The following is a 26,151-nucleotide window of genomic DNA, read 5'->3' on the forward strand; positions in this document are numbered from 1 at the left end:
AATAATCATGAAATATGGTGAAAAGAGGTTAAAAGTGACAATAATGAGTCAATATATGCAGTGACGTGCTGTGACCACTAGGGCTGGGTAGGCACGTCGCAAATGTAGACCACCAATGTCAATTTTATATGTTTCTGCTGGCAAGTGTTAATTCAATTCAACTTTATTTGTATCGCACAATTTACAACAAAATCATCTCAATGCACTTATCAAAATATAAAATTCATAATTAAGAAAGAAAAAACCCAACAAGATCCATTTGAACAAGTATTTATCATCTAATAAAATCAACATCATAAACACCATTAAAGAAACATAAACATTATTTAATATAGCCTCCATACTCTCCAACAACATATATCTCATGACACGACAGCACATCTGTTGTTTGTGTTGGAAACACAGAAACATGGAGAAAATAACAACAACAACAACTCAGAACATCCTCAGTGAGGAGCATCCACAAAGTCAATCCTTCCTTTTGTTCCATTCACTGTAGAAACAACCAACAATGTTCTGACCTTATCTTTGCTGAAGGTCTGGTAGCTCAGGTGTTGGTCTCCATCTTTTAAAAGATGTTGTTTTTCCTCAAAACATAGTTTCTCTATCATCTCTAGCGCTGTCATCCTGACTGTAGTGTTATCCCGCCCACTAGCTAGAGAACGTAGCAGCAGCCACGCTGGATCAATTCACTAATGCACTGTGAACGTACGTATAGCATTTAGCATAGCACGGTTACGTTATAGGTACTGTAGGCTATTGGAAATGGAAAAATAAATAATTCATAATTATTTTATAATTAAAACAAAAAATTAAAATATCAATTCACCACTGCCTACCTTGCCGACCCTGACTGCACGTCACTGAACATATGTGACATTAAGTAGAAAAGTGGTGGAAAGGGTTTATAATCAGGGTTGGGTACCAAAACACGGTACTAATGTGGCACTGATTCCAACGTAAAACGGCAGTAACCAGACCGAATAAGAACAAACATTTCGGTGCCCCACCCCCCCATGGTTGTTGATCATGACATCATCAGATTCAGCACACCTGTTATTCATCACTGATAGTGAGAGGATCAAAGACCACATTAACTTAAAGTTGAACAATGCACCGTGTTTGATACGTGACCCAGAGCTAAACACGTCAACAACAGCAGCAGCCAGTGTCGACCCCCCCAACAAACTGAAGTGAGTCCCTCCCCCAGCGCTGTTAGTGTGGTGGACATCATCACAGATGACATCATCAGCCTTTATTTTTAGCAAACACCATTACCATTCAACGTGTAACAACAACATATGAACTATGTCTATACTTTCTGTTTAATGTGAAGTTCATAACAAGTCGTGTTTATAAACAAAATGTTAAACTTAAGCTTTAAAAAGTACAGTTTAGCATTTACACAGGAACACAACAGATTAGCTAGCTCAGGGCTTTACTGTAACCTGTGGCTCAGGAGCCTCATGTGGCTCTTTAACTCTTTTGCAATGGCTCCTTATAGCTTTAAAAAAAGTAACTCTTTATTTCAATTTAAAAAAATAAAGGCTATTAATGATTATCAACAAATAAAATCACAACAATATTCATCTCCAGTATTATATATGTATTATATATGTTTAATTGGATATGATTTAAATGTTTTTGTTTATTATTTCCATATGTTACTTGTACATATATTATTTAAGGTAATATTGTAATCAATTTGGTCCTGAAAAAAGTGTACACCGTTTAATTATTTTGAAAGTACAGCTTTAAGCACCGTTTAAGCACCGGAACTGTTTAAAAAATACAGAGTAGGCACCGCTATTGGATAAAACCCAACAAATACCCAACCCTAGATATAAGTGATGAACATGTCTGGAAAGTGGAAAAAATTGTAGAAAAATCATTAAAATGTGATGCAGAAGTGTCAGAAATAAGAGAAATATAGCAAGAACACATTAAAAGGAGCAAAAATATGGTAAGAAAAAGTGATGAAAATTAGATTAAAATATGGTGAGTTTGGTGGAGTTATAGAAAAATGGTAAAAATAAGCAAAAATGGTCTCAAATTGTTCAGAAAATATTTTTACTTTCTTGAAGGCATCTGGTGACCCCAAATGGGGTCCTGACCCAAGGTTAAGAACCCCATAAAACATTTGCTTGTAAAACCCTTTTTGTTTACTGGTAATACAAGTACACTAAATTATAGCGTTAGTAGTACTAGTAAACCTAATATAAATAAAGTAGGAGGGATTAGAACATAAATAAATGTGGTTATCACAGATTCATAGAACAATAAACCATCATTTTACTGACTTCATGGATGGACCCCAAAAATCTCCCCTTTATTCCCCCTTATAGATGGTCCTGTCTCCACATGACTGTTCTTCAATGTTCATGTCTGTGTTCAACCACCTTCAGCTACAGTGGGGGTCCCTGCTCTATGGGACCTTTATTTTGGAGGGTCCCCGCTCTCTGGGACCTTTATTTTGGAGGGTCCCCGCTCTCTGGGACCTTTATTTTGGAGGGTCACAGCCTGTAAAGGTTGAGAACCACTACACGAGTAGAACCTATGAGTAAAGCTTTGATTTTTTAACTTGTCATGTATTTGTTGTTTACTCCTAGTAGACTTAAAGTATCTCACTAGTACTACTAGTAGACCTAATGTAAATGAAGTAGGAGGGATTAGAACCAAATCCAGCTCTTTGATTGGTTGGAATGTTTTCTAAAGCCAATGACAAATCTGAATTTGCTTTCCCCGCCCCCTTATTAGCATATGACGCTAAGTAGCGACACCTTTTGCTTTCACTGAATCCATAAGACTCGTCTGATTGGTTAAAGACTCCTAGTGTGTGTGTGTGTGTGTGTACATGTGCTCACCTAGCCTAGCCGCTAGTCCCAGCAGCCACTTGACGTCCTCGGTGTAGGGGGGGCTGCGTGAGAAGTTGTTGGGGTGGTCATTGTGGGCCCTCCTACCCAACATTTCCAGTGCCAGCATTCCTACACACACACACACACACGCACACACGCACACACACGCACACACGCACACACGCGCACACACGCACACACGCACACACGCACACACGCACACACACACACACACAAGTTAGGTGGACCCACACACTTGACCAGGAACAGGGTGTGAACAGGGTGTGACTCCGCCCTCACCAACTCTGTAGGCTGAATGCAGGTAGTGCAGGCCCTGCTGGCTGATTGGCTGGCTGTGCTGCTCCTCCTCCATAGGGAACGGAGAACTGACCAAAGGGGCGGGCTGTGAGGTCAGAGTGGGCAGGGCCGCCCCCTGGATGGCCTGGATGGTTGGACCAGGATGGATGGTACCCACTGCAACAACAGACGCACAATGCTCAACAACAGACAATAGAGTTCCTCATTTTCCCACTCTGTTGGGCTGGGCTTCATATTCTACATTTTTTAAAAAAAATCTCTATTACATTAATATTATTTTTTAATAAACACAAAAAAGTTCTATGTTCTGGTTATGTTCCACTGTGTGTATTCAGTGTTTACTGATGCTGAGATTTCCCATGTTCATGAAGGCATCATTGTTACTGCAGCTTTCTCTGCCAATGTGTGTCTTTGTTTACATGTGTTCTGAGTGTTGATTGGCTGAGAGGCTGGGGAAAGGGCGGGTGTAAGCGGGGAAAAGACTAGTGAATAATTGTGTTCCCACGGTAGTGTGAGTGTATCACGGTGTGAGACGGTTCTTTGTGTGTGTGATTGATTATTTTTAGCGTGTTACTACGACCTCCATTAAAGCCTGTAAAACTGTGATAACGGCCCGAGTCATTAAAATACCTATTGGGCTGTGGTCAGAGTGTGCCCCCCCCCCCCTGCTGCGTGAGGCACCGCACTAATAATCTACTGGCGGTAATAAGTTCAATAAATAATAATCTACGTTGTGTTTGCTTCAGGCTCGGGCCTACAATTTAGGTTAAGGGGTCAGGCTGGATTTCTTGGACCCGATCCAAACTCTAACAGACAAACAAAGCGCAACGACGGACGCTCAATGCTCAGCGACGCACAGACAGACGCACAACGGACAGACAACACTTAGTAACAGACAGAGCTCTAAGCTAGCTACCTGCTAGCGTGGTGCTGAGGGGTATTCCAGTCTCAGTGTGGTACGGATGGACAGCGATCTGAGTCATGGACGGTACGGGGACCCCAGGGAAGGTGACGGCTGTGGCTGCCATGGGGGGCTGGGGGCCGGTCACTGAGAAGGGGTACTGGGCTCCTATGAAGGCTGGGTGCATCGCCTACACACACGCACGCACACGCGCACACACACACACGCACACCCGCACACACGCACACACACACACACACACACACACACACACACAACTATTGAAAAGGTTTATTATGAAACAGTTTTTGGTGTGTTGATTGACCACAAGCTTTGCTAGAAACCATAATAACATATAAGCTTTACATACACCCAACAGCTCAATGATCCTGCCATAGCTACAGTATGTTATTGTGTTGAAGTCTAGGATAATAAATATAAATCAAATCTACTTAAGATCTGTTCGATTCACGATACTGGATTCACGATACGATTCTCTCACGATTTTTTTCATTTACAAAATGGGACTGTAGACAAATTTTTTTTTTGGGAAAAAAAATAGAAAATACTGTATTATTTTCCTTGTATTTTTCATTGTCAAAAGAATTCCTTGATAAACAATTCAAAACAATGCAATTTAACTAAAAATAAATCTTGAATGAAATAAATAAAGGAATAATACAAATGAAAATGAAGCCTATTAATTTAAATTCTGCTTCTATAATAAACAATGCAAAACTGCATAATAGTTCTTTTTCTTTTAAAAGTGCAGCTGAAAATGTATTTTGTGCCTTAACAATTGGACTTAAAAAAAAAAAAAACCGTCATTGCACTGATTTACGTCATGTTTGTTTGAACCAGCAGAGGGCGCTGGTAACCCAGTGGTCGGTTGACATGCAGATATCTTGCAGTGAAGAAGAGATGCTATGCTAGCAGACAGAGCTAAAAGAAAAACGTGACTTTTACAGATATTCAAGTAATATTACAGATATTCTTTCGGTGCTAAAGGGGTAATGAATCATTTATTAACATATTTAAGAGTAGAAGGCAGCCAGAAAGAAAGTATTAGCAGACTCCGCCCGCCGCCAACACTTCCGGATACCTCTGCTGGTTAAAAAAAGTACTGCGATTCAATTGTCAGAAAATCGATATCAACCGTGATACCTATGAATCGATTTTTAATCCCTATTAATTATGCTGGTTATAGACACCTCACTAATCCCCCCTTTTTTTTTTAATTACATTTTTTGATTTAGTTACAGTACTTTTAAAGTGGTGTTAGTAGTTCACAAAGCTGTGCTTTATGAAGTAACAAATAATAATAAAACTGTTCAAAGCAAGAGACAACGGTTACATTTAACTCATTCAGTTCCAGCCGTTTTTGAGCATTTTGACTGATTTTAAAGACCCACAGAATATTTCCTACTATGACTAAAATCTGAAAGATTCTGAAAGATTGAAGCCTCTACTTTCATTAAAAAAAAAATTTTGCTTTTGGCTCGTTTCATTCTCCCATAATCAGCCGTTGAATAGAGCAAGTTATACACAAATCTTCAGTTTCAGAGCAAAAAGCTGAGAAAAAAGCCTTTATCTAAATATTTTTTTGCTTTAGTGACAACTCTAACATCTGAACATTGTTTCCTTATATAAAACAAAAAAAAAACACTGAGACAGGGCTTTCTATGGCAAAACTATTATTATTAATCTATGTGGGTCAGAGTTGAATGGTTTTCTTACTGCTTTTAGTTACTGGATTTTAATTTTTATTTGTCCTTTTTTGTTGCTGTTCTTATGATGTTTATGCACTTGTTTTATTATTCTATTGTGTTGCACTTGTACTTTTACCACAACTTTGTTCTCTCCCTCCAACTTCCTCCCCGACATACAGTGTCACACCGTTCCCGTTTTTTTTTATGATTTTATCTCACAATCGCCACATTATCCATGAATTCCACACTTGCTCTGGTCGAGTGTGCTCTGCTGGGAACGTCAACTTTGTACGTAGCGCCATTTTCTGTCTCAATCTCCTTTCCTCTCTCCCTCTGAGCTCTGCTGAGCATGGATGATCTCTCATCCAAAGGTGCTGCTACCTCTTACATGTTACTATTATTTTGCTATCTGGCTCACAGGCTGGGGGTATTTTGTACCCCCCCCCCTCCCTACACGCAGCAATGACCCATGTAGCCCGGTTAGTTGATGGTTTTATCTCACGATCACAACATTATCAATCATCCACTCAGGTCTACACATGTTCTGTGTTAGTATGTGGAGCTGTGAGCTGCTGGATACGTCACAATATCACTCTGTAGCGCCATTATCTCCCTTTTTCCTGCTTCTTCCTGCTTTGCTGGGTAGCATCAGCGGCTAATCTCTCATCTAAAGGTGTACTGCTGCCATCTTCAGGACACAGTTGGTCACTACAACACCCCACAGCTTAGATATTGATGAGAGACCTCCGCCAGGGTGTTTTCTAGTAATCCCCGCGAAAAAAGGAAAAGGACGAGTTATCTCGTCAATGGCACTGAGTGAGTTAACTTTATTTGAAAAACCATGTCCACTGTGCTATAAAATTATGGAACAAACTTGATTGTATTTTAAAGTCTTGTAAATAATAATAATAATATCTAAAAAAACAATACAAACTAATTCTAATTGATTTATACACACATACCAGGAGATCAATATCCTATTATTCTATCTGTGTGTATGTGCTACAATATTATTCACTGTATGTGTATGAATGCACATGTTGACACTTTATGTACATATGTACAATTTGTATTAAATCTATTATTTGTTTGTTTTTTTGCTGCATAGTGATGAGAACATATGTATTCAATGTTTTGTTTTATTGTTTTGATGTTGATTCTGTCAAAGAATAAATGAATAAATAGCTGGTGAGGCTCCTCCTACCTGAGGATAGGCTGCTCCAGGAACAGGAAAGACGGCGGGCCGGGGGACGTGCTGCAGGGGGTGTCCCAGGTACTGTGGGGTGCACACTGTGGGGAGGTGGGCCTGGATGGTGGTGTAGGGGTGGATGCCCTGGCTGTGGGCGTGGGCGTGGGCCAGGGCCTGGGACTGGTACATGGTGGAACCCACAGAGATGACGGGAACCACAGCAGCTGCAGTGACCGTAGCAGGAACCGCCGCCACCGCCGCCGACTCCATGGAGGAGCCTCCGTCCAGGAGCACACAGCTGGACTCCTGGAGCCTCCTGCTGGAGCCCCCGTTAGCTCCACAGCGTCCAGAGGACTCCCTCTGCTGCCCTGAGCCCCCGCCCATGGACTGCTCATAGAGCCAGTACCACTGATGGGCCACCTCAAACAGAACCTCTGGGTACACGCCTCCACCTTTAGCTGCCTCCTCCACTGCCATGCACGCCTTCTCCAACATGATGTTGTCCTAGAAGCAGAAGGTAATAGAGTTCCAGTCTTATCAACAGCTATAAAAGTGTAGAACATTCTATGATCTTATACGTCAGTGATGTCACTAACCAGTACTAGTAAATATAGGATTAACCACGAGGGACACATTGCATCAACTAGGACACCACACAAGGAGAGAGAGAACAGCGGAAAAGAGGGGGGAAGGGGGAAAGAAAATAACGAGGGCGGAGAGGGGAACAGGAGGAAAGGGAGGAACGGAAAGCAAGGAAGGTGGGCCACGGGCAGAGAGCAGGACGAGCGAGCGAGACAGGAGCGAGGAGCGAGACAGCGACCGAGCTAGCGAGACAGCGACAAAGCTAGCGAGCGACACAGCGAGACAGCGACAGCAGCGAGAGAGCGACCACAGCGGCGAGCGAGCGAGACAGCGACACAGCAGCGAGCGACACAGCGAGAAGCGAGACACAGCGGAGAGCGAGCGACACAGAGAGCGAGCGAGCGAGCGAGCGAGGAGCGAGCCAGCGACACAGCGAGAGCGAAACAGGAGCGAGCGAGGAGACAGCGACACAGCGAGGAGCGAGCGAGCGAGCTGACACAGCGAGCTAGCGAGCGATACAGCGAGACAGCGACGAGCGAGCGACGAGCGAGCGAGCGACACAGCGAGCGAGCGAGCGATCTATCCGACACAGCGAGCGAGCGAGCGAGACAGCGAACAGCGACGAGCGGCACAGCGAGCGAGCGTAGCGAGACATCGACAAGCGAGCGAGCGGACACAGCGAGCTAGCGAGCGACACAGCGAGCGAGCGAGCGACACAGCGAGCGAGCGAGCGAGCGACACAGCGCGAGCGAGCTTAGACAACAAATCTATCGAGCGAGTACAGCGACACATCAAGCTAGAGACACAGCTAGCGAGCGATCGATACAGCACACATGATCTAGCTATCTATACTACATCTACACTCTATCTATCTATACATCTACACATCAATCTATCTACCACATCTATCTATCTATCTATACCATGCTACACATCTATCTATCTATCTATACATCTACACATCTATCTATACATCTACACATCTATCATCTACACATCTATACATCTAGTACAGCAAGGAATCTGTGTGTATGTGTGTGTGTATAGTGTAATGTGTGTGTGTGTGTAGTGTAATGTGTAGTATAATGTGTGTGTGTGTGTGTGTGTGTGTAGTGTAATGTGTAGTATAATGTGTGTGTGTGTAGTGTAATGTGTAGTGTAATGCGTGTGCAGTGTAATGTGTAGTGTAATGTAATGTGTGTGTAGTGTAATGTGTGTGTAGTGTAATATGTGTGTGTGTGTAGTGTAATGTGTGTGTGGTGTAATGTGTGTGCAGTGTAATGTGTGTGTAGTGTAATGTGTGTGTGTGTGTAGTGTAATGTGTGTGTGTGTAGTGTAATATGTGTGTGTAGTGTAATATGTGTGTGTGTGTGTGTGTGGTGTAATGTGTGTGCGTGTAGTGTAATGTGTGTGCAGTGTAATGTGTAGTGTAATGTAATGTGTGTGTAGTGTAATGTGTGTGTGTAGTGTAATGTGTGTGTTTGTAGTGTAATGTGTGTGTGTGTGTAGTATAATGTGTGTGTGTTTAGTGTAATGTGTGTGTAGTACCTGTTCTTTACACTGTACCAGAGCTCTCTGGATCTCGTTGGGGTTGAGGTGTGTAGTGTAATGTGTGTGTGTGTAGTATAATGTGTGTGTGTGTGTAGTGTAATGTGTGTGTAGTACCTGTTCTTTACACTGTACCAGAGCTCTCTGGATCTCGTTGGGGTTGAGGGCGTGTGCGTGGGGCAGACAGCTCAGAGCCAGCTCAGCTGCTGCTCTCACCATGTTCAGATCTCTGGCTCGTGACGCTCGATCTGCCAGTGACGCCACCTCAGGGGGAGTCAGGTGACCGTCCCAGCACTCCACCAGGATGTTCAGAGCGGCGCTACCGATCTCCATGGCCTGACCTGGAATGTACAGAGCAGCGTACGAGGAGAATGGAGCAAGGTGTCCAGGGCTGGTGGGGCGTGGCTAAATGTAGACCTTTACCTGTGATCCAGGACACGTGGGAGGAGTATGTTCTGGACAGCCAGTTAGGAGACACAAAGTTATGTAGTCCCAGAGCGTACAGGCCGATCTCAAAGGCACAGAGGTGCAGGTTCCTGTGGGGCCCCTGGTGGCCCCCGCTGGCTGAAGGCTGGGTGAAAATGGAGGTGGAGGAGTTCCCTCCAGCTTTGATCAGAACCGTCTTGGCGAGCTCAAAGTAGAAATGTGCTGCAGCCTCCGAAGGCTGGTTGGGCACGTGAGGGGCGTGGCACTCTGGGCGTCGGCCTTTGTACCTGAGGGGGGTGGGGTCCATGAAATCAAGTCAGGAAAATTATCATATTTATTTATATTTTATAATTCATGTAGCGTTAGCATCATGTGCTAATCACATAATCACACTTACCTGCTGGTGTCCGTGCTCTTCGCCCTGGCTCCTCCCCCCGCCCTGCGAGAGCCACTAGAGGAGGAGGAGCCTAGAGAATCGGACGACGAGCTGCTGATGCTGTCGCTGTCCTGGCCCCGCCCCCAGGACGCCGCCGCCCAGCCACCTCGGAGTGGGCGGCGGCTGAGGGTGGGGGAGCTGTCTGAGGTGGTCTCTGGAGCACTGCTGTCTATGCTCGCCATGCCTGAACAAACACACGCATTTACATCATCATCATCATCAGGAAGCCACGCAAAAGAGGGTGTGGCCTATTGAGATCTTATTGGCTGTAATTTATCACTGAGGAAAGGCCCACAAAGACAGACAAGATGGTAGGAGGGATCAGGGTTCTCAACCTTGCGGTCAGGACCCTATTTAGGGTCACAAGACACTGGGAGGCGGTCACCAGATGTCTTCAAGAAACAGAAAATTTTCTATAACAATTTGAGACCATTTTTGCTTATTTTTACCATTTTTTCTACAACTCCACCAAACTCACCATATTTTAACTCATTTTCATCGCCATATTTTTGATCCTTTTAATGTATTTTTGCTACATTTCTCCTATTTCTGACACTTCTACATCAGATTTCAATGTCTTTTCTACACATTTTTTCCACTTTCCAGACATGTTCAGCACTTATAAACCATTTCTACCACTTTTACACCTAATGTCACATATATTGACCTATTATTGTTACTTTTAAACTTTTTTCAACATATTTCATGATTATTTTTACCAATTTAAACACATTTGGGAATGACATTTGTCATTCCCATTATTTGCAGTTTAAACTAATTGTTCCAATATTAACACTTTGAACCATTTTTACCACTTTTTCTGTCTGTTTTTATCCACTATAATTTACAAATTTTAACCACATTCTGTGGTTTTTAAAATCCCATTTCTCCTCCTTTTCCACCATTTTTGGTCACTTTGAACCATTTTATGGTCACTTTGACCATTTTATAGTCATCTTTAAGATGACTATAATAATAATAATAAACGTTCCTGGATAACAGTGGATATTATTCAGATGAATAAATAAATGTGGTTATCACAGATTCATAGAACAAAAATCTCTCCCCCTTATAGATGGTCCTGTCTCCACATGAACAGGTTGAGAACCAGAGTGATGATAACAGCGTACCAGTGTGTTTCTTTTTCTGACGGACAGGTGAGCCCCAGCAGCGCTGGCTGTACCCACAGCGTACCCCCAGAGCCAGTCTGCTGGGCACCGTGGCCTCCATTTTAAATGGAGTGGCTTCATTCTGCTGCTCGTTGGACGATGGAGGTCCATCTGTAACTGTAAGAACACAGCGTTAAAAGAACCCTTTAATCAAGACTTTAATGTGAAGAACAAGTAGATTATTAGATAATATCTGCAAAACAAATGTGTCTAAACAAAGATGATTTTAATCTTTAAGCTAGTTATAATGTCTGTTAACAATGCATCATGTATAACTTTAAAGTTTTAAAGTCTTTACACTGGCTCCCAGTCAGCCTCAGAGGAGACTGTAAAGTTCTGCTGCTGGTTATAAATGTGTGAATGGGTTTGGTCCAGAATACATCAGTGAGATGTTAGTCAGGTATGAACCCAGCAGGTCTCTGAGATCTATGGACACAGGTCAGATAGTGGAGCCCAGAGCTCACAGTAACCATGGTGATGCTGTGTTTAGTTGTTATGCTGCAAAGAAGTGGAACAAACTGCAGCAGAGCTGAAGTCAGCATCACATGTGAACATTTTTAAATCAAAGTTAAAGGAACTTTTTTTCTCTACTGCGTATGATTGAGAGAGATTTATGGTCATGATGATGATGTCATGATGATTTTACTGATGATTTTAATTGATTTTACTGATGATTTTAAATGTTCTTATTGATTTTAAACAATTGAATGTTTTATCATGTAAAGCACATTGAGTTGCCTTGAGTATGAAATGCGCTATATAAATAAAAGTGCCTTGTCTTTTATTAAAACTCTCTGTTGTGTGGCTGTGGTAAAGCAGCTACTGGTTAACCAGCTAGTTTATCAGATATACACAGATTCAACTATGATTTAGACCAGTGGTTCCAAAATTGGGGGGCACTCCCCCACAGGATGGGCGTGAGGGGGGTGGGGGCACTAGAATGGCTTTGCTGAATCTTTGGCATGAAAAATTAAAAAAAAGAAATTTCTATGCACTTTATTCATTAAGCGCTTTATTACTGTTGTAAAATACACATTGTATTATTGTTATTATTATTATTATTATTTATTTTATCAGATTTAAAGAAAAAAAAAATACTGTATATATTTTTTTACACTTCTTTAATCCATTTTTTAAACATTTTATCACAATGGGCCTAAGAGTTTGTCATTGTTCAAAGGGGGGCACAGCACAAAAAGTTTGGGAACCACTGATTTAGACAATGGGTTGGAGGATGGGGGGTGTGGCTCACCATGGTCCCGCCCCTCCACAACGCCCTCCCCAGCTGTGCCGCTCTGCACTGAACTCAGCTCAGCTCGAGCGTCCGCTTCGTCCCCAGCGAGCGCTACGGTGGACGAGGAGCTGGAGGAAGACGCTGCCACGGTGTTGGTAGAAGAAGAAGAGTGGGTGTGCTTAGACACGCCTCCTGTGGCTGCAGCCAATCCGCTGTGGCTGCTGCTGGTGTGCTTGGACGGGCTGCGCTGGCTACCAGCAGCAGGTTTACTGGAGTAGAAGGAGCTGAGAGTCTGAGGCTTGTGTGTCTGACTCTCTCTGTCCAGTAACTTATCCAGAATCTGGAGATGGAAGCAGAAAAAAACAAGTTTACTCTTTAAGCCTGTGGGACCATGTACAAGTCCTCTCTTTAATCTATTAATGAGTTTATTTATTTATTTATTTATTTTATTTATTCAGTTTATTTCCGACATGGTTGCATTCGCAGAAGTTTTGTTATTCCTTTTTTTTTTGTTTTGTACATGCCAAAAAAGGAGACGAGAGAAGTAGTTTGCTTATCCAAGTCCCGTCTCCTGTTTAAAACACAGAAAATTTACATCAAAGCTTGTCTCTCTGGTCAAACAGTCTTAGGTTGTTCTGAACACAATTTCATTTTTTTTTTTTTACTTTGGTCATCTTCAATAATAAAAAAAAACAATGCAACAAACTGAAATGTTTCCTTTAACAAACTGAAAGGGTGTAACCCTACCACATTTACTTAATGCTGCAGTATGTAGGTTTATTTACTATCTATTTCTTAAGGCATGGTTTCCTGCTGCTGTCTATCTCCTCCTCCATGTCACATCCACAGCAGCAGATGTGGGTCGTACCATTTGTACTGTTTTAAAGGGGGTGGTAGCTAGGGCCATGATGCAGCAATAATAATTGTTTTTAGTGCAAAACTGTGCTTAACAATCAGCTTATTTTCACACAGGGCCCTTTTCATTCACATATCATTGACCTAATAATGTTTAAAATGCATTTTCATTCATATATATAAAACAAACAGCCACACCCCGCCACCTAACGCCATGCTTCCACACACAGACACATGAGTTCTACCACGGCTCACCTTCTTCAGCTTTCCCTGGTCGTCCTTATATGTGATCATGAGAGCCAGAGCCAGATCCCCCTTCACCCGTCTGGTTCCCTCACAGAGTAGAGGATGCTCAGCCTCACTCACTGTGGTCTTCATCCCTAATAACACACACACACAAACATATGGATCACATACTAAACTACATGAAACATCCAAGCGAGACCCTGTGTTTTTACCGAGGGCAGCCACAGCAGCTTCAAAGCCCAGCTCCTCGTCCCCGGGCATCTCGTTGTTCCGGTTGCGGCTGGGTGGACGGGAACCTGTTGGAGACACGACTGCACAAACAACACGACAACAGGAAACCCAGTGTTAAACATGGAAGCTCTTCATTCCACTGTGAACAGCACACACCAAAACAACCAAAACAACCAATGGAACCAATGGAACTAGGGCTGGGATCAATTATTATTAATTATTTAAATTATTAATCTAATGATTCATTTTTCCAGTTCGTTTCGATTATCGATTGTCTCCCCATTAATTGACTTAAAGTAATTTATACATCGTGATAGGGATGGGCGATATGGACTAAAAAATGATCACGATAATTTCTGGTATTTATCATGATAACGATGAACATCACAATAAATAAAAACTTTAAATAAATAATTCCCAACTTAAAGTATAAACAGTTTCTTTACAAACACAAATAAATGATAAAACATCAACAATAGACACATTAAAAAAGCTACAATAACTGCTGACTAAAGGAATATATTAGTGCATGTGGATCACTCTATTAGTGTTATTGTATATAATTAATTTATTTTATCACTTAAAATGAAATTATTTAAAAAAAAATAACACACAAAAAGTACAAATAACTTAATTAGTGTTTTTGTTTATTTTCATATGATGAGTTACATAATGTTATGATTGATAAATATCTCTGATTTTTTATAATTAAACCAGATCAAGCTGATGATTTAATCATTCACTATATTTATGTGTAATAATCTCAATAGTTACATTAGTCTAATGGGACCAGCTTCGTCTGTGAACACGTGAAATATTATTAAAAAATAGTGAATAGTGACATTATTATTTATGCTTCACACAACATGTGACATGTTTAGTTTTTATTCTCTGACCATAAACAAATCTATGGTTCTCTGTGGTTTTATGACAGTTAGACGTGTTCTTTTTATTTGGTCTATTATTCCTTATAAGGAGTGGTTAGCATTAGCTCTTAGCCCAGTCGGTGTCTTAGCTTAGCATAGTTAGCTTTAGTTGAGTTTCCAGTTCATAATGGTTGCTACAGGTTCATCTCTGTCTCTGTGTTTGTAGAACTTTAGGTGGATCTGATGGAGGAACTAGGATTGGTTCACTTTGTTGATGTTTATCTGGTTTTAACCCAGTAGTGGTTCATGATGTATCACAGCTTCAGGTAGCCGTGACGATCACCACTGTCTGTGTGTGTGTGAGGGACATTCTTGGCTAAATTGAGGGACAAATGGCCCGTAGCCCTCGCTAATTTCGCTAATGGGTATTAATCGTTTCTATCGTGGGATGACACATTCTTACCGGTGAGAATGTTTTTGACGATATATCGCACATTCTTACATGTTGATTTACATATCTAAAAAACATTCCTTAACATTGCAATATGTGTTTATTCTTCCTCGTCCCATCGACACGCTGCCGTCCAGTCACACCTGGGATAAAGGACGATGGTTACGGGGAAGTGCGTGCCTTCACTGCCTTGCACTTTTGAAACTCAGAGGAGCCACTCGCGTTAGTTATTCTCCGACGCCGCCATCTTTGTTTTGGTCAGACAATGCATCGGCGCGCACAAAATACGACGACATCATTGACTGTCGTCCCAACCCTAAAAGGAACCAAATGAATGGAAGGAACCAAAAGAACCAAAGGAAGTGCAGGAACAAAAGGAACAAAATGAACTCAAGAAACCAAAGGAACCAAAGGAACCAAATGAACCAGAGGAACCTGGCTCATCACAACTACATGTACTCCAGTTCCAACTGGGCTGTAGGAACACCACGTTCAGTTTGAACATGTTTCATTTAGTGTGATCTACCAAAGCATGGACACATTTAGGTGATATGACAGTTAATAACCACTGAAGAATGATCTACAGTCAGAATGGGACAATGTGATGCAAACTTTCAGTTATTTATTGAAGTGCATATTTAATGATTATTTCATGTTTTGTGAACCTTGAGGTTTTTTTTCCATTTTTTAATTTCTAGGAGATGTTCCTCGTATCAATGATTGAGAGTTTTTAAGAAGGTCTATATGATTATTTTCAAAGACAGTTTGTTATAACGCATAACAAAAGGAATTTTGTAAAAGTCGTAAGAGAGAAATTAATTTTGAAATCTTATAGACAATAACTTATTTATGTGTAAATTGTATTTTGCCGTTACAAAGTGGATTTAAGAAAACATAGAACAAGTCATTTGAGTATGAAGAAGTCAGCACAAGTGTTTTCTTTTTAGGAAATTAAAAAATGGTCACCCTACATGTGCAACCACATATTTTAGAACAGTACTCATCAAGTTATTAGAGTGCTTAATATTCTCATGCCCCGGTCAGGCTCCCCATGTGGGAAGCAGAGGTTAATAATCACTTTCTGTTCTGATGGTTAGCCAATCACAGGTGATCTATAGATTTGGTGCTTACCTGGGGTGCACAGCACATCAAAGATAAAGCTGGCTAACATCAAAGGCAGCACAGGTCTGTAATCACAGAAGTTTCCGTCCCTGATCTGCTCGGCTCTCTCTCTGATGGTGGACATCTCTCCAAGACCCAGAGGAATCTTCTTCAGCAAAGACACCACCTCTGACTCCTGGTAGGCTAGTTTCACCTGAACAACACAAACACTGTTCAACACTGAAGGATAAACACTGCACACTACAGACACATCTACCTTTATCATGTGGAAAGGAAGAAAAGAAGCAGAATGAATAAAAGTGAAGTGAATGCGGTGGAGGGAAGCTAGCACTCATTAGCTGCATTTCTATTCGTTTTTCACTAAATAAAAGCAAAATTTCTTAATGTTGACAAAGTAGAATTGGGTCATTCCATATTATTTCAACTAATTTTCAGGACACCCCACTTACTTTAGTCTAAAGTAAAAATGTTTGTTTTTCTTTTCTTTTTCTTTGCAGACAAAGGTCAACACTACAAGAAGTGTACTCTTTTTAACACAGCAATACATGTTTTATTATTGCATTTAAATTAATTTATTTATTTTATTGCATAATTGTGACCATCACCAGCCCTCCCTAAGGAAGGGTAAGAAACACTTTATTATAGAGAGGATATAAAAAGGGAGAGCAGTGTTACACCTGGGTGAGGGGGGAAGGGAACACGGAGGAGAGATTCAAGGCAGGAATTAAAAAGGGTGGGAAGAGTTGATTATTGAAAAGTGAGAATGAGATGTGTAGTTGTAGTTGTGTATATTGTGTTTATTATGTTGTGTAATCAATCCAGTCTGGTGACCAGTGTGAAGCTTAGGTATAATGGTGGTGTCTGTGGACAGAGGGAAGGAGTGAGTGGTAAAACCTAAAACAGGTATTTAGGATCAACGTGTCTAAAGTTAAGCCCAGTTTTATCTACAGTCTAAGACATGTCAGTGCATCATAGACCAGTGTATGTGTAAGAACCTCTACTGTAAACCCAAGTGCTGCTCCGGACCTGGAGATGCAGCCAGGCTAGCAGAAAGAGTGGGGGCCAAGAAGCCCCAGGCCACGCCTCCCCACGGCCGAGCAACCCCCAAGAGGCCCCCAAGATCCCAAGCCGAGAGGCAGTCACCGCCCCCCACAGACACACTCAAGAAAGCCCCAAGGAGCCGAGAACCCAGCGCACCCCGCCACCAACCACAAACCCCAACCCCAAGGCCTTGTGCCAATATCCACCCCCACACACACCCAAACACCCAAGGGGAGGACCCAGAAAGCCCCCCGCTTAAGACCCTAGTGGAGGAGCCAGGGCCTACGCCCAGCAGACGGCCAGAGCTGTGCCACATGGGCAGCTGGCTGGCGCCGGAATGCAGGCCCAGAGCCAGCAGGGAACGGACCCCAGGCCGGAAGGACACCGGAATAGAAGCAGCACCGGGGAAGTACCCCTGACTGCAGTTCGGGGCGGAGCAACGCTGCTCAACATCGGCATGCTATTGGCTTTCAGACCACAGTTCGGATCGGATCTCAATGCACCATGCTAGTGTGCTGTGTGATTCTTATACAGTTAAAAAAAATCAACCTCTAAATAAATAAATCGGGCCATATAAACAACTTTATGTGTTACATAATACAAAACAGATAAAGGTTAGGGTTAAGGTTAGGGTGAGGGTTAAAGTCTGATTGGTTTATTGAACGTTGAGCGCTGCCCTGAACTGCAGGCTGCAGTCGGGGGCTTTTCGCACCGGGAGCAGCCCGCCCAGGAACGACGACCACATTCCCAGCCGCCTAGGGCACCAGGGTTATGTTACGAGTCGCACTGACAGAGCCCCCAGAGCCCCCCAGATCAGCCTTTATCAATGGCGCCCGCGCAATGAGCCTTAGTTATTGCTATTGCTAATTGTATCCCCTGGTCTAAATGTTGAGTAAAGAATCTGCTACTCTGCTTGTTTTGGGGATCCTTTATTAACCTTAAACAACGCTGGGTGATCACTGACCTCCAGAGCTTTGGTAGAGGCTGGTGGTCTCTGAAGTTCTAAGGAGAACATTCCTGTGTTGAAGGCCAGGTTGTGGAGCTCCAGCCTCTCAGTGAGAACAGTGAGCAGGAAGGCAGTTTTTGACAGAGTGTTTGTGGCCACCTGCGTCTGACGGGTCGTAGACACCTTACTCTTCTTACCCTGGAACCAATAAACAGGTCAGAGTCAACATTGGAACACTTCATTCACAGATCACATCAGTCACATGTAGGAAGGAGAGGACACTGCTCTGCATCACACCCATCAAATATCAGGGTTCTCACAGCATGGGGTGAACTCATGCAACCAGCGTGGATCATTTTAAAATGTATAATCTCTGAGGGCTAAATTTAGTGAAGTAAAGCTAAAGTTGTTTTGTTGTTGTTCCAGCCTTACTTTAAAGCTAAAAGTTATTTGTTGAATTGGTAATGATGGATGTAGTTGGAGTTACTTATCCTTAGTGTAGATCCTCCACTAATAAATATTCACACACACTGTAGACACAAGAAATAACATTTCAAACCTGCAGTAATATTGAACACACAGTTTATACATGTACATCAAACACATATACATACGTACACATGACTGTATATGACATGTACATATTTTATAGTTTATTTAGTATTTATATATTTATACCATTATATACATATTGTATATTGTTGCTCTTCTTTCTTATACTTACTAATGATATATGATTTAAAAAGCTTTTTAAACTGGTTTATGTTCCATAATTTAACCCCTGATATTGTTACACTCATCATTTTCACTGTTGTTCTAGCATATTTCATCTTAAAATGTATTACATTATATTCTCCTCCTCCTCTTTAAAAATATTTTCTACAACACTTTTGGAAGTTAACCTTTACTTTATAAATCATTTGGACAGTTTTAAGTTAGATGTGGAGTTTTAAATGTGGTGTTTTTAACAATAATCCATGTGTTATGTATCAGTCTGATGGATCTTTTATACATTATTAATAACAGTTGGATGTTCGTCATGTATGTATTTCCCCAAACTTATAGATAGTAAATCAAATATAGTAAAACAAATGTACAATAAAGAGTGTACAATGGTTTATGATTAAGAATGAGTCTTGTTTTGTCCAGGACAGCAATAGAAATACTGCTCACCATCTTCCTTTGATGTTTAATGTGACTTCCAGCAGACTTTGTTCACTCTTTTTATGTTAACATTGTCTATGTTTACTTTTACATCTATATTTTTTCTCTGATTTCCAAACATAAAATTAGTTTTATTTAGGTTTAATGATAATTTATTAAGATCAAAGCGTTGTTTTAGTTTACACATCTCCATACTGTCTATCCTCAAGAGCTGCTACAAGTCCACATCATCTGCAAAAAACACATATTTTAGTTTTTCAGTTATTTTACCAGTGCTCTACACTAACACTGGTGTGACGTCACCAACCTTTTCAGTTGGTCACACCAGCACAGAATTCAATCACACCCTTTTTTGAACCGGGGGGTGAGAGTGTACAGCATAGACATACATACTGATGAATAGTTGACTTAACTAACATACTGTAGTTTTATATGAAGTAAAGATTGACAATGACTCAAGATATATTTGCTAAATGTTTTAATGTTTTATTGTCAATATTAAGTTTTTCTGCAACAATCAGTGGCTGAAATAACAGGTCATTTATTTTATATCATTTTAAAAGATGTAACAGGTTACATTTATTCTGTTTTATTATTTTACATAAATGCTGTACATGAATTAATTTAACAGTAACATAACCAACTTATCATCTGCATTGTTTCACCATGAATTAAATTCAGAGGGTCCAGCTCTGATAGTGGGGTCTCCTAACCCTCTTCCCCTGGTCAGGGGTCTGTAACCTTTACTCTACAAGGAACCATTGAACCTCATCTCACCTGGATTAAAGTCCTCCTGGAGCCATAAATACCTTCTCTATGAAGACAATACAGTGTATTACATTATATACAGTTACAATTATATAGAATAATGTTTGCTGGAGATCTACTGTGCAAGCGCTGTCACCAGCTATAGGAGCCATAGGAGGAACACCTCCAACCTCATAAAACACCAGTGACGTCACCCAGAAAATTCATACAAAGTTCCTCTTTATTGCATTTTATCCTCTATGGTTTATTATGTTGGAGAAGAAGCATTATTGATAATTTTCTTTAAAAAGACAGTGTATTTGTTATTCCAAGTAGTTTATTTATATTAGTAAAACATAAATTAATGTGCAAAGGAAACAGAATTTATATGGTTGAAATTAAAAAATAATCATTCAAACTTCATTTATTAGTTTTTTTATTGCTTATATGCTTTTGTTCATGTACTCATATCATGCACCAAACAACACTATAGATAATTAATAAGTATTTCTAACTTATACAAATACATTGCAGTTTATAAAAATAATAATAAAAAAAGGCTTCAGTATCACAATATTACCCGGAATCGTGATACTTTGTCTGGTATAGTATTGTGGTTACTCATTTTGGTATCGTGACAACTCTACACAGCGCTAACTAGCATAGCCACCATGCTAGAGGTCCACAGAGCCAGCCTCACAGCAGAATTTAAAGCCTCATTCACTGCTTTGGAAATGAGAGTTGACAAAATACAGTCAACAATGACAGAACATGGTCAACTTGTGGACTCCCATGTTGAGCTGCAAGACCAGCAGATCTGGGCACTGGAGGAGAGGTGTTTGCACTTGGGGCTAGCAACATCAAGCTAACAGTTAAGGTTATCGATCTGGAGGGCCGCAGAAATAACATTAGGATAATTGGCCTACCTGAATCCATTCAAGGCCCCAGACCCACAATTTTCTTCGCTGATGTTCTAGCAGAGGTACTTGGTGACCAGATTCTATAGTTTCCTCCTGAGTTGGACGGGGCCCACAGGACACTCACCGCCGAACCACAACCAGGCTCCCGACCGAGACCGGTGATAGTCCGTCTCCATCGCTACCAGACCAAGGAGTTGATCATAGCTGATCATCCGAGAGGTCCGTAGGAGCCGAGGGAAGCTCCAGTACCGGGGGTCACCAATCCAGATCTTTGAGGACTACAAGCCGGAAGTCGCAGAAGAACGGGCTAAATACTGAGTGGTGATGGACCATCTCTACAGCCTCAACCTTCAGCCCACACTCCTTTTCCCAGCCTGATTGCAGATTGCCCTGGGGAACGGAGTGATCATCCCCGGAGGAGGCCTCCTTCTTTGTGGCTGACTATCAACAAACCCTGAGGTCCGATTAGCTTAGGTGCTAATTCACCCGTGGCTAATATGGGCTAAGGTAACCTAGCCTCCTTACAAGAGGAGATGACATTAACATAAAACATCGGTAAGCTGCTTGTCTCCTGCCTTAGCACCAGTCATTTGTTTTACTTTACTTGGACAATATACTTGATTCTTCTGTTTACTTTAAAGAGACATTATAGAGCTATAGTCTGAAGCCTCAATATTTAACTGTTCTGATGTGTAGCTTGATAATCAAGCAACGGACACGTTCTCACCAGTTCATAAGCTGATGTGTGGTTACCAAATTAATACATAGTTAGAAACTATTTTTATAATGGGGGAGGTATTATTACTACAATTAAATAATGAAAACTCCCCGTCTATATTATGACACACTGTCAAAGCATATCTAAGGAGTAGAATTATTTATTTCACCTCACAAATAAATGACAGAGGTCCCAGCAGAAAGAGTTAGAGGAATCTATTGAAGACTTGAATAACCTACTCTAAACCTCCAGACTTGTACAAAGAAAGAATAAGACTCCAAATCAAAGTAGATGTAATCGTTACCTGAAGCTGAGGACTAGTATATGAGCACGGAGACAAAGCTGGACACCTATTAGCACACCAGCTGAAAGCATGAACAGTTTTAAACCAAATTATCCAGATAATGGACGAATCAGGCTCCATAACCTTTGACCTGGACAAAATAAATAGCACCTTTAAATCATTCTTCTCCCTGCTGTACACCTCAGAATCCCATACAGATGAACGTCAACTAAAAACTAGACCTACCCAAGATCTCACCTGAAAATAATCTAAAAGTGAACACTGCTGTCAGTCCTACCGCCCAATGTAGCTCCTCCCAGTAGATGTTAAAATACTTGCAAAACTATTAGATTGTGGATTAGAGTCCCTGATCATTTCAGAACCAGACAGGCTTCATAAGAGGAAGACACTCATACTCTAACATTAGAACGCTCCTCAACATCATCCTCTCACCATCCTCCTCCAATGTCCCAGAGGACATAATATCTCTCCATGACGAGAAGACATTTGACAGGGTGGAGTGGGAATATCTTTTCTTTACCCTGTGATAGTTTATGTTTAATAGTAACTTTATGTCGTAGGTCAGATTATTCTACTCTTCTCCCTATGCTTCAATGTGCACAAATAATCAACGCTCTACGTTTTCTCTTTCAACTATTTGGATAAGCTCTCAGCTAAGGGAGTCTATCTGTAAGCACCCACTGTGGGGTCATACATGAGCTTTACTTCCCTCTATGACGGTCCACCAGCCATAGAGCCCACCCGCCCCCCAACAACGTATTCACTCTAAAATATGCCAGCATAACCAGGGAGTGGACAGCCATCAATATCTATTCTGTACTGATAATGACAGCTATTCAAGCAGGTATACGGATATGTCTGAGTACATGCATGGTTCATGATTAGATGTGTAGTTGTACATGTACCTATGTATGTGGACGTGTGTATACAGTATATATATGGATATGTACTATGCAGATGTATGTATATATTGCTTATTTATCATAAAGTTTATTCTACCCTTATATAGTTTTATATAAATATTTATTTCTATTATCTACTGTGTCATGTACTTGCATTTGATGTGAATGGTTCAAAGAATTTCAGGGTGAATGGTTGGCCCCCACACATTTTCGCGTCGCTAAATCTGGCCTTCTTTTCAAAAAGTTTGGACACCCCTGCTCTACATAAACACAGAGATGATTCCGCTCCGTCTCCACCTGTAAGCACTGTCATGTCATCGGTAACTTATGGGTAAGGATGTGTAATATGTGAAGATATGAGAATATACACGTAGATAAAACAGAGCCATTACTGATCATGTGAACAGTTTGATGTAACAGAGATGAGTGAAATAAATGATTGATGTGGGACAAACACTGAAGGGAGAGAGGAAATGTGTGTGTGCTGACAAAGCGACTATGAAAATGGATAGATGTGTGTGTGTTGCTGCTGGAGCACTGGGTTGCGAGTGTTCGCTCATGCCTGTTACCATGACGGCAGGCACGCCGCAGCAGCAGCGCCGTCACTGATGGAGTTTCTCCTTTACAATCATGCTTCAATATAAAGTCTAAGTTTGGTCCTGGTTTCTTTCTCACATGGTTAAAGACCACACCATGCTGCGCTGGAGCAGAACTGAGACCCACATTATTAGGACAGAGTTTCACTGACCTTTCACATATTACAAAAACACCAGAGTATCCGTGGAAGCGAAGCATGGTGTGAAGTAAAGAGGTATGTGTGAAAGCACCCAGAATGCACAAATTCATACCCATTCAGACCAAAATCTACACGGGTGACCGTGGCTCAGGTGGTAGAGGGTCGTCTTCTGATCGAGAGGTTGAGGGTTCGATCCCAGTACCTGACTATGTGTAGAAGTGTCCTTGGGCAAGACACTGAACCCAAAGTTGCTCCCAGTGGTCAGCGAGCACCTTGCATGGCAGTCCTGTCCCACTGGTGTGTGAATGTGAGAGTGATTGGGTGAATGAGCTGATATGTAAAGCGCTTTGAGACTGTTTCAGTGGTGATAAAGCTCTATATAAATCATGTTCATTTACCATTTAGTCCATTTACTTTTTTTTCTTGCATTATCTAAGTTTCCAATACTGCTATAATACTAAAAGGTTTTGTAAATTGACTAAAATATTCCTTTATGCGGGGAAAGTTTGCAAAAAGGCTCCTAATATTAATATGAATCTGGGTTATTCCCTTATGTGTTCAAGTGTGCAACAATTAATACGATTAAAAAAGGAAAAAACAGAAAATCCCCCCTACTTTACTGAAAACTGAACACAGGGGGGCGCCATCGCTCCGTAGGGGAGCAACATTACATAAGGGACCCCTACGCTCAACAGCGCTTGAGAGAAACTTGAATATATATATACACATCTGTATGAAGCAGCATAAAGGTATAGATGTATATATTTATAAATTAATATGTGTAACAGTGCTTAATGGGTTATGGTTCAATGTATTTTCTTCTCCGTTTCTCCCTCCCTTCCACTCTTATCTCTCCCTGCTGCTACTTTGTCTGGTCCTGTGAGCCTAACAAGAGCCTCTCTCTGCGACTCATCCAAAACCGGAATGATGGAATTAATTAGTTGGTCTCTCAGTGCTATCGACCAGATTTTTTTGACGAAAAGAACCGGGGGTGGTGAACCCGCATGTCCAAGCGGGACGTTTGCGTCTGGATACACACTTGACCCTTGGAACAAGTGGCGAGTTGTGTGTCTGTCCATCCTTTCCGTGGAAGACATCTACATGATTGGAATAATGATAGTAGGCATGCTGCTGATCGGTGCTGGTGGCTTCCTAATCTATTGTAAATGGTAAATGAACATGATTTATATAGAGCTTTATCACCACTGAAACAGTCTCAAAGCGCTTTACATATCAGCTCATTCACCCAATCACTCTCACATTCACACACCAGTGGGACAGGACTGACATGCAAGGCGCTAGTCGACCACTGGGAGCAACTTAGGGTTCAGTGTCTTGCCCAAGGAAACTTCGACACATAGTCAGGTACTGGGATCGAACCCCCAACCTCTCGATCAGAAGACGACCCACTACCACCTGAGCCATGGTCAGTAAAGTCCGTACTACGCTGGCGACTGTTTTGGAAAAGCTGCCAATGATTTCTGAAGGATGTAGCAGGGCTCTGAACACTCAGACTCATGTGTTGATCGATATCAAAAGCAAACAAGAGCTGCTTATGGATTGTCTACGCGTTATGGATAACAACTGGGAGAAGTTGGAGGCCCGTGGAAGTAGTTAGGTCACTCATTGGATTACAGCAGAGAGACCCAGGACAGAAGGCTATTGAAAATCGACATAGCCTGTATCAAAACACATTGCGTATCTCCCTTTTGGCTTCCCCGCTAGCCAAGGCTAAAGCCAAGGTTGTCTCATCTCTTACAGTATCACCAGGAAGTTTCTGCAGATGGCGGCTCTTACCCCCACTCCCTCCCCCTGCTTCCCTACATTCCCACCTAGAACTGTTGATGCTGAACTGTTGCCAAACGTCATCTGGCTGTTGTCAGTAGCGCAGCTACAGTCTTCAATTTCAAATGCCCTCGTCGGCCATCTTCCCACACCCCTCCTCCCATCCGTGCTGCATGGAGGCGTGGTAGCAGCGCCCATTGGCAGCACGCCCAGGTCCCCAAACGAATGGAATCCTGGTGTTCTTCCCACCCGACCCCCTCCCCCAGCCAACCTCCCACACAACCCTTCCCACACGCCTTGTCTCGAGTGCTTTGACTGTGTCATGCTTAAATTTATATTTGCGGAGGCGGTTTTTTTTCCTGGTTTTACACCGCTTTCTCTGTTAGGGAAATCAGTTTCAAACTGGCCGTTTTTTCCCCTCACCCCTCCTCTCCTCCTGTTGTTGATCCCTTTTTCACCTAAACATGTGGGCGCCACAAATGGCTGCTCTGGTATGTTGATGTGTATTCTTTCGCTGCAACTACCAAGTCAAATTCCTCGTATTGTTCTAAACTGTACCTGGTCAATAAAGCTGATTCTGATAAATACTGTATATATATATTTAAACTGTACATACCTTGGTCTGTGGCTGCTCCACCTTTAAATCTGGAGGGTTGGCCAACAAATCTCTGGCCAAATCCACAGCAAGACGACATGATTCACTGCTGTAACCATGAGCATGGAGGGCCTCAGCACACGCAAACAACACCT

The 26,151-nt window shown here is 41.8% G+C and overlaps 1 protein-coding gene across 3 annotated transcripts in view; it reads right to left on the bottom strand.

Moving 5' to 3' along the window:
- The window catches only part of zswim8 (zinc finger, SWIM-type containing 8), a 78,994-nt gene that overhangs the window by 3,852 nt on the left and 48,991 nt on the right, over positions 1–26,151 (bottom strand). For 2 of the 3 annotated variants that reach the window (XM_028469245.1, XM_028469247.1), the window contains 14 exons: positions 26,018–26,149; positions 18,144–18,323; positions 16,148–16,331; positions 13,681–13,788; positions 13,478–13,602; positions 12,386–12,707; positions 11,095–11,250; positions 9,926–10,148; positions 9,526–9,815; positions 9,220–9,443; positions 6,988–7,476; positions 4,090–4,264; positions 3,156–3,329; positions 2,865–2,984 (listed from right to left, as the gene is read on the bottom strand). In XM_028469245.1, coding sequence (XP_028325046.1) covers positions 2,865–2,984; positions 3,156–3,329; positions 4,090–4,264; positions 6,988–7,476; positions 9,220–9,443; positions 9,526–9,815; positions 9,926–10,148; positions 11,095–11,250; positions 12,386–12,707; positions 13,478–13,602; positions 13,681–13,788; positions 16,148–16,331; positions 18,144–18,323; positions 26,018–26,149 — 2,902 coding nt within the window. The remainder of the gene's footprint in view (positions 1–2,864; positions 2,985–3,155; positions 3,330–4,089; positions 4,265–6,987; positions 7,477–9,219; positions 9,444–9,525; positions 9,816–9,925; positions 10,149–11,094; positions 11,251–12,385; positions 12,708–13,477; positions 13,603–13,680; positions 13,789–16,147; positions 16,332–18,143; positions 18,324–26,017; positions 26,150–26,151) is intronic. The other variant, XM_028469246.1, reaches the window with a different exon arrangement.

Source organism: Gouania willdenowi, chromosome 15 (assembly GCF_900634775.1).
Source record: "Gouania willdenowi chromosome 15, fGouWil2.1, whole genome shotgun sequence".
NCBI classification, from domain to species: Eukaryota; Metazoa; Chordata; class Actinopteri; order Blenniiformes; family Gobiesocidae; genus Gouania; species Gouania willdenowi.